At 40.9% G+C, this 11,671-nt stretch overlaps 1 protein-coding gene across 2 annotated transcripts; it reads right to left on the bottom strand.

Moving 5' to 3' along the window:
- Positions 1-1,151: 1,151 nt before the first annotated feature.
- On the bottom strand, positions 1,152-10,761 carry LOC103755045 (neuropeptide-like protein C4orf48 homolog). 2 transcript variants are annotated; one of them, XM_008920942.2, is made up of 5 exons: positions 10,587-10,662; positions 10,323-10,376; positions 8,081-8,223; positions 6,202-6,290; positions 1,152-1,681 (listed from the first exon to the last, which is right to left on the bottom strand). In XM_008920942.2, the coding sequence occupies exons 3-5, from the start codon at positions 8,202-8,204 to the stop codon at positions 1,610-1,612; spliced, it is 285 nt and encodes a 94-aa protein (XP_008919190.1). In that variant the 5' UTR covers positions 8,205-8,223; positions 10,323-10,376; positions 10,587-10,662; the 3' UTR covers positions 1,152-1,609. The 2 variants fall into 2 exon arrangements, with proteins under 2 accessions (XP_008919190.1, XP_017944150.1); XM_018088661.1 differs by lacking the exon at positions 10,323-10,376 and having other exon boundaries at positions 10,587-10,761.
- Positions 10,762-11,671: the final 910 nt, after the last annotated feature.

Here is an 11,671-nt window from a genome sequence, read left to right as displayed (position 1 = left end):
ATATCAGCAGTGCCAGTGCTCCCAGGCTGTGTGAACAGACTTAGGGAAAAACATACAGCACAGGTGCTCTCTGAGGGAATTTGGAAAAATAACATCAGAATCCCCTCTCCAGTTCACATTGAGCTTCTGTGCTGGCCTGTGTCCTGGTCCCACGCAAAAGAGCATGATGCACTTCTCAGTGTGCAGCAGTTGCACACTTTCCAAGCCCTGGACAGGTTTGGGAAGCCACTCAGGCTCTCTATGGTGTTCCTCTACTTCCCCACTGTTTGTTACCATACCCAGAACTGCACTGGCAGAGCAGTAGTTTAATTTCTTCTCTCATCCACTTCCAGCAAAGCCACGCCAGTTTAGTTAGAGAAGCGAGGTGACAGGCAGGCACTTTCTTCCAAATTCAGCTGAAGAGATTTTTGTCTTCAGATGTCCCATTCCCTTCCCAAGACAAGTTAGCACCCCATAGCTCAATGCTGGAGTGGTTTGAGACAGTTAATAATTCATGTTAGACAAACTCCAATCATCTACAACCTAACTGAGACTTGTGAGTAGACACTGTCTTACAATAAAGGGGTAGAGTTGAGGATAAAAACCATCTCAGCTTTCAGGTACACAAGTCTGTCTTCATGCCTGAAACAAAAAGAGCAGTTTTCAAAGGCAACTACAAGGAAAAACCAAAACAGTCAGAGTTCAGTACGTCACAGAATGGACCAAATACGTGTGTCCTAATCACTGCGCTTCACTTTAAGTAAAATAAGGCACACTCTCAGGAAGGAACTTCTTGGCACTGCATGGAGCTTTCCTTCATAGTGATGCTGAGCAGTTGCTGGTGGCAGCATTTGGTACAGCTGGAACTGGCAAGGCTGCCTAGTCATACCCTTCTTCTCCTTTTTGTGCACTATCCATTTGACTTGCCAAGATAAAGCTATTTAGAGATACAATAGGTTAAGAATGGAGTGTCCAGGGAAGGAGGGGAAGAAACTAAACACTTTAATTGAAGAAAACAATACTCTTATGCAGGATAACAGAAAACTCAGCAATGAGATATAAACTGGTTTGGTGCAAGCACAACACACATGTAATTCCTCATGACACACACCTCATTATAGCTGACAGAACTACAACATGCCTCAAGGTGGTCAGAGTGCAAACAACAAACAGAAAGGACTTCTATCATCTTTAATACACAAGCAAAGCCTACAGAGACCACAGTGTCCTGTCTCAATATAACTGGGTAAGTTACCACAGAGATATGTTCATATTGGAGACAAAAAACAGCTGCAAGTGTCTCTACAGCACTGTTGGCCAAATTTATCTTGTGGGTTACACTTGGTAAACTCTGATTTAAAAATCAAAGCAGGTACATTTCCCCCCCACTCTAATATTAAGTAATAGATTTATTGAATTGAGACATTACTGGCAATCCAGCAAGTGTGAAAAAAAGAGGGTACTCTTTTAAAAAAATACATAGAAGACAAATACATAAGACACAGGCCCCCAGTTTCATCAGTACATTGGGGCATACATGCTTGCAACATGAATTCCATAAAGCTGTATTTTATACAGCTGCATTTTAAAAACTGCTGAACAGGTGACTCTCCTTGGTGGCCTCCAAGATTCAGTTCAGTAGATTGGCAGCTACACAGTCACACAGATTTCTCTTTTCCACCTGAAGAAGCAGAGTTTCTGTCTATAAGAGAGGGGGAAAAAAGCAACATCAAAAAACAAGTCTCAGCACTATAAAACTAATTAGGTCCCAAAGAAAAGTCCATTTTACTTTCATTCTAAGATTTGAAACTGGTTGTATAAGATGAGGCTTGGGGTAAAAATCAGAGTTGTTGTTTACTGCTCTGCAAAATAATTTAGCTTTTGTGGGATTAATTGGCATACCAACATGGCAATACTTCTGTGACATGGAAAAATTCAGGGCAATACACATTCATGTTTTTCACATCAGTCCATTCAGTATGTGTCTGGGTGCTGTTATTTTTGCTTAAAGTTATTTTTCTTTCTTACAATCTTACTTCAACAGCACAAACTGAAGCATAAGCTCAGATGTTCATTAGAGGCTTAAAAAGATCCCAAAAACCTGTCAGAAATTTTCTTTTACTTAGAAACAGACTCAAACATTAAATTTAGAATATTACAGGCTGGACTCACTGTTGAAAGTTATATAAAAAAAGTAAGGCATACTTTAATTATAGAATATCTCAGGTTGAAGGGACCCATAAGGATCATAAAGTCCAACTCCCTGCTCCTCACAGGACTACCTAAAACTAAACTGTATGACTAAGAGCATTGCCCATCATCCAGCCTGAACTCTGTCAGGCTCGGTGCCATGACCACTTCCCTTGGGACCCTGTTCCAGTGACTGACCACCCTCTCAGTGAAGAGATTTACTTCTGCTTTAACTTCTCCTCCTTCCCCATTGTTACTGTTGATGTGCCCAAAACAGTAGAGAGGTGCTGAGCTGGCCTGCAGCCATCACAGCTCACACATGGGATGTGTCTGAGAACCAGTCTGATCCAAGAGAGGACTTTCTCCTTATTGTCATGAGACACAGTAGCTGTGGGAAGTCCACTCCCCAAATTATTTCCTACTGGTGCAACCAGCTACGCAAAAAAAAAGGGTATTATGGAGACTACCAGCTCTAAATGCCAATCAAATCCATCCTTAATCTTCCTGACTTGTGATTTTTGTATGAGATGGAATTGTCATGTGATAAAAGACTGTATTTTAAATCCTGTGTTATCCATTGACCCACATCAGCTAAAGGCACTTAGAGCAGAGATGGGCTGAAGCATCCTGCTTTCCACTTTCCTTCTTAGTGCAGAAAAAGGTATCTGCTGCTCAGGGGTTTTCCTCAGATGATAAATCACTAGACACAGCCCTGTGGTTCTATATTAAATCAGGACTAATTTTTTATCATTTCAGCTACCCTGCAAAGCTGGAAAGATCTGATCAGGCTTTGCTCATCATTGAAAAGACACTCAATCACCACCTTCTAACCACCTCTTTGACATCATTTGCAATGGTTTGAATAAGGGAGGTTGACAGCATGCCAACATCTTTGGAGCTGAGGCCCAAGGCTGCTTACCATCTTATATACCTTTAATAACATTTTCAAGCCTTTATTTTTATTTTCAGGGACACATCTAGCTTAATGTGCTTTAAACATTCCAATAACCATTGACAATTTAGAAAGCAATAAAGAACAAAAGGAATGGCACTGAATACAGCTTTGCTGACTCCTCTGAAAGAATGATCACAAAACTGTTTTCACAGAGTTTTGTTGTTATTCCCTGGTAGGTTAAGGCATGTTTAAAAAAAATAAAACTGAACCAAAATAAAAAAAACAACCAAACAAACAAACAAGAAAAAAACCAAACCAAACCCACCAAAAAAGTCAAACAGGTTCCAGATTCTAAACCTACAAAAAATCTGTTAAGTTGCAGCTAAAAATGCAGTTCCTGAGCTTTTCAAAGTTGTAATGCCATGTCCACTGGTTAACTCCGAAAAATGAGCTGGAGTTCTGAAAATAACTGTCTACAGGGCAGACTTAGAGTGAACTGTGCAGCCCATGGGCTGGATTTGTTTTCCAGGATTTGTTTTATGGCCGTCTCCCTGCTGGGCTCTGTCTTGAGCAGCTTTTAGTTGCTGTGGGGAGCTGGTTGTGAACTGGCTGAATGGTTGTGATGGCAGCAGCTTCCTCCCAGCAGTATGAGACCCCTCTCCCCAGTTCCTCATCAGAGCTGCACCTGCCACATACGGCACTTTGGCCAAGTGGTGAATCACAGATATCCCCAAAAAATGTTGCCAAAACAACTAATCCAGCCTGCAGCCTGCTCCAAGGGGCCAGCAGCAACGAAAGGGTGGAGAACAGTTACACAGAGGGGTAAACAGGTCTGGTATATGTATGGGTAGAAGCCAGACTCTCAAAGGTGGTCTGTGACCCTTCTCTTGCTGAGAGAGTAAAATCCAGCCAGCCTGACAATCAGTAAGGGATCTTCACATCAGTTTAGGTTACAAACACATCTAGTTTTGTAAAAGGAAGGAGATAAAGCCTATGGCCTCCCTAAAGGGGTGTGTGGGTGTGTGACACAGTTTGCTTTGTGAGACACCATGTAGATCAACACAGGGCCAAATTAAGTGTGAAAGCTCTTGAGCTGTGCAATAAAACTATATGTACAGAACTGCAGAATGAGATGTGCAGGAGGAATTAAATGAGAAATTCCTCTCTTTTGGCAATCCTTGTTCCTCCAACACAGTTAGAAGCTGCTTAGTCATCTTCTAACAATCTTGCCTGCAAACAAAAGAGGGTTTTTCAGAAAATTAGTGTATCCAGTGGGAATATTAACAAAGAGAATTGTATTTTCAGGGACAGAAATATTTGCCCCACAAAGCAACAAAACAGACTAAAATAGTCAAATGTGAAATATCTATGTAGCTGAAAGGAACAGTCTTAAAACTCTCAGTTTGCATCAAATTGGGCCACAGCTGAATAATAAAAGTAAGAATTAAAATACCCTAGAAGGCTGTTCCAAGAAGTCCTCAACTATTAAATGTTTCCATATCTTTTGAAGATGTAGGCAGAACTCCTAGCTTAATGACTGGAATAGGCCTGTCCTAGTCCAGGGGAACTGAAGGAGCTCAATATGGATTCAACTCCTTAGATTTTAAAGTTATAAGAAAGTGAGAGGTTTGTTTTGGTGAGAATATATAATAGAGCCACATTTTCAGGCTTGCTGTCAAATCTACAACTGTGAAAGTTAATAGGACATTCATCTCAACTGACTTTTTTTCTATCCTCATTTTATCTCTTTTGCCTTCTTTTACTTCTATTTTTTGAAAAGTATTAAAATAGAGTTGCTATCTTTGGGGTTCTTATGGCTACTCCTACTTTGGATATCTGTGTTTCATGAAGTTTCTTTCTTATCTACAATCTGAAGGTTTTATAAAGGTCACTGCCATAGCCAGAGAGCCAGAGAAGATTTTAGGAGTTGAGATATTTTTGAATCAAGTTGAAGAAATCCTGGTGAAAAGTTCAAAGGTTTGTAAAGGAAGGAAAAGATGTACTAGACCCACTTTACAGCACAATCTGAACATCTTGTTTGGGCTGTATACAGTGTTCAGAAGATCTATTCATTAGCAAGATTTCTTCATGAAACCCAAAATATATTTGACCTGTAATTATTGAACAGATTTTGTTTAACTGTAAATGTGTTACATACCAATCTGGTTCTGCTGGAATGTTTGTTTATCTTTTTGTAGTATGTCACAATTCAAGGCATCTTCATTCCTGCCCTTACATTTTCACCTAAATGTCAGGGACCCTGCTCGAAGTTACTTCAAACTGTTCTTCAAAGATGCAGTTCACAGGCTTTGAACTGTGAACAACCTTGACCATAGATTAGAAAAACAAAAAAGTTTGAGTGCCTTCTGTTGAAAAATCTGTGCAAGAGTGTAGATATAGCACTTCAGCTAAAGGGTACACAGGAGGTGGGGACAAAGCCACCCTCCTGGGACACCTCCATCTGACAGCAGCTGGGACACAGCCACGCACAGATTGCAGGTTGCAGCAGCAAGAGAAAAGATTCCACTTCTCTCACAGAAGGAAGATACCAACTTTGGCAAATTCTGCACACTGACTGCAAGCCAAACAAGTTTCATTCCCTATGCTCTTCTACTTTGTGGCGTTTTTCATCATTATGAAATCGGAGAAATGTAAAAACTATCTACGGATGATGTTTCCTTCCTTAGCCTCTCCCCAGGGGTAAAAGCATGTGCAGGGGAGTATTTTATTTTAGTAGACTTTTTGTTTGGCTCCCTCCTTTTGGGTAATAAATATAAATGATACTTTCACCTTATGCCCCCTAACATAAAAACAAAGGTGTGTGCTCAGCATTTGGAATGAGAAGAGCAGCACTAATGGCTGTAACTTTGCATGTGAAGGATAGAGGGCTGAGGATGGTCAGTTCACTCCTTCCTGTATTTCTTGGTGTCCTGGAACCCCCAAGCAGAAGAATTCCACAGATTATTTCATAGAGAGGTGAAATGGAAATGTAATTAACCATCCTCACCTTAGAAGACAGGACAGTACAGTTCACTGAGTGCTTGTGCAAAATCCATCCACCTTATCTACTTTTATGCACAGCATATTCTTCTATATAAAAAAAGAAGTAAAAAGAAAGAAATTTAATGTTTCCTTACCCGTGTGTCTAGGTTATATGCTGTCTTCTTTAAATCCTGCAGAGCCCTCTGCATGAACTCAAATGCATGGCAATCAACACAGGGACGGCCTAGGAGAGCATTTGGTAGACCATTTAGTAGAGAATCATGACTATATGGCATGAAAAGTTAACTAGAAGGATTAAACAGTGATTTTGAGTATCTGAAAGAGCTACAGGAAAAAATCCACAGAGTCTATACTGGTGTAGGTACCCTTGAACAATCTGGGTTATTGTAAATGGTCCATCAGGATGGTCCACCAAGTCTCTCAATAACAAAATAATTACTTCAACAAATTTGCACTAAAATTTTTCTTTCTCCTTTATTGCTGTGCCACTCTTCCTTGTCACAGTTCATAGTATGAAAACACTAACCCCATAACTTGAGTTTTTCATTTTGCTTCACTAACCTCAAACACATTTTCAACCTTATCTTCAGATTTTTCAGAAAAGACCTCTGAAGCCATGAACCTGTTCCCTGGAAAATCTTATCTCCTAATCTCACAAACTTGAGTTCTAAATAGAAAGCTAATGGAATAAAACTGTCTGCAATATCACAGACAGACCACTTAGCCTCTAACTTTGAATATGATACAGCTTAGTCTAAACAAATGCCCTGTCATTAGTGGGCATTGCTGATAAGCAGAACTGCTGCAATCTGGACTCACTGCACTGTTTAAGAGAGCATTCCCAGATCCAGACACCCAGACTGAAGGCCACATCATCATGTGGATCATCATGTAACACAAAACTGTGCCCCAACAGATAGCAGTACCAAGACAGAACAAATATAGACATGATGAAACGTCTTTGAATCATCAGGCTGTACATATGTTCTTATTTCCCTCTCAGTGGCTGAGCCTTGCTGACAACTTCACTGGAAATACTGTGCAAGTGAGAAATTCTGAGCGCGGGTTTAGTTTGCTCTCTGAGGTCTGGTAAGGAAGAAGGGATGAAACCTAGACTGATGCTGGAAAATCCTGCAGTGTCAGCCCATTTTGCAAACACTTGATGTTGGACTGATTACTACATGCCTCTAACAAGCTGGAGTATGAGCTTCCAGCTCATGATCTATGTGCTAACCAGCAAACAGAAATTTTGCCTGCTGGAGGAAAGGAGCCTGCCAAATTCTTTAACCAGCTATGAAAAAAGAGAAAAAGAGATAGAAAAAAACACAGAGCAGTATTACAGACCTACTCTCTCATTGCTGTACCATCACCCAACTTTAGTGTTACTATATTCGTACTGGACAAAAGGAAAGAAGTTTTCACATCGACAATTTCAGCAGCTTTCACATCAACAACTTGATGCAAAGACTTGTCATTATGTTTATGATGTAAAATAAACTCAATACAAATCAACAAAGGAGAATTAGGTGTTGAAGGCCACAAGGAAAGGTGTTTAAAAAATGTTTTCTTGGCATCTTCATTGTGGATTTTTTAAATAAAAATAATTACTTTAATATAGTAAACATTCTCAAGAATGAAATATAATGAACAACCAATGTTGGTTGGAAAAGAGCAAGTTCTCAATAATGTCTCTGAAAAGCAAACAAGGTGTTTCCTGGCATAGAAAGGGCTAACACATTGAAAGGGATATACAAAAGAAAAAGTGAAGAACAGTGGCAGATTTCAGGTAGAAGCAAGACAGCAACAGGCAAAAGACAAGGATAAGACAGTGGAGAGCCTTGGATGCAAGAGCAAAACAGCACTGGTATGCTATCAAGCTGTGGTTTTAAAACAATATACACAAGACATGTCCAAAATAGTTTGAATTATGTGGACAAGTTTCAGTGATGTGAAGTTCTGCAACATGGAAACTACAGTAGGGGCTGTAGGGGAGGGCTGCAGGGTGGTACATACTTTCAGCTGGTATGGCTGTTCCTGCTTCTTGATCAGCTCTAACAGGCTCCATGAAGAGTAGTACAACCACAAAAACTAAAGGAACTGTAAGGATGGCTCTTCTCAGAAGGCAGGGTGGCAGCATCTTGGGAGTGGGTGCTCCTCTGTTTATCAAGAGACATAAACAAGTTAGTGAGGAACACTGTGGATACAAGGGTTTTGTTACACAGAAATTAATGTTCCTGATGGTTAAAGCATTGGCAGTCATCATCTGAAAGAAAACAAAATAGCAGATCTAGACCAAAAGTACTTTTCTGTACTTTTCCAGCAGTGCAAATAAATCCCAACTGGGAAAGAACATCCCTAGACATGAAGGACAAGATCAGAAGTCCCTAGACAGTTTTTGGTTTCATTTGCAAGCCGGGATGCCAACAACTTTGCCTGCTCTGTGACTTTTTTCTAACTACACGGTCCTAGACTAGCTGGTCTGGAGAGCTAGACTAGGTGGGCTTGGAGACCAAAACTGCAGGGATTACAGAGCTGGCTGAAGCAGACCAAAACCTGGAACTGAGCTCTTTACCCTCTGGCTTGCTTTACTGATGCACCATTTTTTTCACAAGTATAACTAAAGGTAACCATTAGCATTACACACCACACTGACTATAAAAACTTACTCCTTTATAAAAGTAGATAAAGAAAAGCCTTTTGTTAAACCTCCACAAATTCACAGGTAGAACTTCTAACAGCAAACACATCAAAACTCTTTGACCTTCTGTTTCCCCTCCTAATCTGGGCTTCAGACTGTTATTTGCAGCCATCCATTTGTTCCTGGACACCACAGCCAGGCCACACCATGCCCTGAAGCTGGCAGAATCTGTCTCAGCAACAGCTCCCCTTCACACAGAGGTAACTTTTTTTAAAAGTACACAGGTTTCAAATTAAGTAGTTTCTTGACCTGACAGGTAAACCGTTCAGATCAAGAGGGCCTGGCTCAAGCTGCAACAGTCTATTAGAGATTTCAATCCACGCCTCAAGGATTCTGGCAAACTGCTAAAGAGGTCCTTAGGTACCTTTCATTCCTGTACATTCAAATGGAAGAAAGAAAGAATCAAATAAGACTTAAGTTATGGCAATACAATAAAAGTCACATGAAAAATATCTTCAGCTAAACGTCAGAAAGCAGGACAACGTTCTGCCTCTTTCTGATTTTTAAGCTGGTGCACACTAAGCAAAAGATGTTGCGTAAGTGCACCAAATCTGCATGTACTGAATGTGAGAGTACAGCACTCCCTAGAACAGATTGTATTTCACATTTAGAAAGGCAATAGAGGGAGGCAGGAAAGGAAAGGGTTTTCCCATCTTGCCACAAACACAGAACAGAAAAAGCTTGCTCTTCGATCTATGCGATCCACCTTTTCAGATGCAGCTACTCTGAAACTGTAAATTCTGCACAAATACTTGCAGCATGTGCAAACCAGCAATTCATCCAGGAAAGGAGCAGCCTTATACACATCTCCTTCCTGTGCACCTCAACCTAAACATAAGACAGGGAGTGGTTCAGAGGCAAGAGACAAACATGTATGCGTAGAGTCACAGATGTATTTGAGCACACAGAAAGAAAAAGATCTGGTAATGTAATTTCTATAACCTCATAACTGGGTTTCCTACCCCACTCACTATTTAAATCTGATATGATCCTTTTTCTTATTTCTACAATCATTAAAATAAAGGGATTGAAATTATAACAAGTGGCTTGGGTTTTCTGTTTTAATTAATGGTGATCTGCAATCAAAACCAGTAGAACCAAAGTCTTTGCAACAGGATGCAGCAGAGTGTCTCCAAGTAACAGTAAACTAGGATAATACCAGCCTCTTTTGAAAGTACCTGATGAAGAAGCCTCCTGATCAGTAGGAGCGGAGGCTATTCTCATAGTTGACTGAGTACTACAAAGGTTCATCAAAACAAAGCAGGCATGCTGGTAAACTTTTTAGGGTACCTTTACACATCACCCACCCCAGAGTCAGCTCAGCTTTGTATGTGAGCCCCACAGCAAAACAATTGCTCCCCTAGTGCAGCAATCACCTTAAATCACATCTAACTCCTGCCTCTTAGTTATTCCACGAAAAAATTGCAAGGAATAATCATGACAGGCTTCAAGGGTGGTCTCTCTCTGCAGTGCAACTGGGAACGGAGATAGATCTGTGCATGGACTACTGTGAAAGAGAAAAGTCATCCCCTCTAACAAAGGAAAAAATATCAGTACCTGATCTTTCTCTTGTCTTTGTGATGGTTTCTTTGAAATGGCCGCTGCAAACTGCTAAGAGAACAAGTGCAGCATTTCTGAGCATGTGCACTGTCTCTTTTTAACCTTCCCTCAAAGAGGTTATTACTACGGGGAGATTTCTGCCATGGCAACAATGCAGAGCACTGCAGCACACAGTGCAGATTTAAAGAGCCACAGGCTGTGTCTCCCAGGTCTGGGGAAGGATGTTTCTGGTTTGACATGCAAGATCCAGTAGCGACCTACCTGCTCTGGGGAAGGTTTTTAGAGCCAAGCCATTTGATCCATCTCTGCTGAAGTCTGCTGAATGGCTTTCCTGAAGTCTGCGCAGCTGGATGTCGTGTCTGATTCAAGCAACTTGCTTCCCTAGAGCCTGAAAATAACCATGACAAACTACACCTGCTTTATGTGAAATGAGGACAAACCATGGGATTGCACTCAGGAATTGTTCGGTGCACTGTCTGTCGTTTGAATGGTTCTGAGTTACAGGGGTCTTAAGCACTCCTGCCTGCTTTCCTGGGAATTTCTGTGATTCCAGTCCCAGGGTTGTTAGGAGCACATGCAGGAGTGCAGGCACTTAAACTCTAAATGGGAACTTGAGTCTGAACTCAGAGTAAACTTCACCCCTATTTTCCAGCCTGCACCTCTGTTCCCCTTTCAATGCCCCATGAGCTGTGCTCCAGGACAACACTGACAGCACTTGAGCTGAATGCAAAAATATAATGAAGTGCAGATTATAAAAGTGCTTTTGTCTAAGCAAAGCTAAGTTCAGGAGTTGCATCACCCCCCCCCCAAAAAAAAAAAAACCCACATTTCCCATCACAAATTAAACACTAGCAGTTCTTGTTACAGAGAGAATGAACCCAGCTGAGGGCAGGCACAGCACTGAGGAGCATGCACAGGACTTCAAAGGGACTGTGCACTGTGTTTGCTTTAGCAGGTTCAGTGGGGACTCAAATCTTCAATGCCATCACAGTGAAAGTTGAGGGCACTCCATGTCCAGGAAGGTCAGGCACACAACCTTTTTTCTTTCATGATCAGAAAGTCTTTCGCAGAATTATGACTAAATTGCTGGCTAACATTCTTCTTTTCAACATGCTCTATAACCTGTCTCTCCTGTACAGCCCTAGAGGAATGGTTTGCTCCCATTAACTCAAGTAAGTAAGAAGCTAAAATGTCAGGTTGTTCAGTGTGTAACTATGCTGCTATATGAAGTTACAGCATCCATGAGCAGAGTCAAGAGGGAATTAATTATAGTACTGGTATCCTTATACATCACAAAAAACAGAAGGCAGGGTAAAATAATTTTTAGAGACTGTTCTTTTGGGAAA

This window comes from Manacus vitellinus, unplaced genomic scaffold, assembly GCF_001715985.3.
Source record: "Manacus vitellinus isolate BGI_N305 unplaced genomic scaffold, ASM171598v3 scaffold_0_pilon, whole genome shotgun sequence".
In the NCBI taxonomy this organism is placed as follows: Eukaryota; Metazoa; Chordata; class Aves; order Passeriformes; family Pipridae; genus Manacus; species Manacus vitellinus.
The sequence above is the reverse complement of the archived record's forward strand: the minus strand, read 5'-3'. Positions and strand labels throughout refer to the sequence as shown.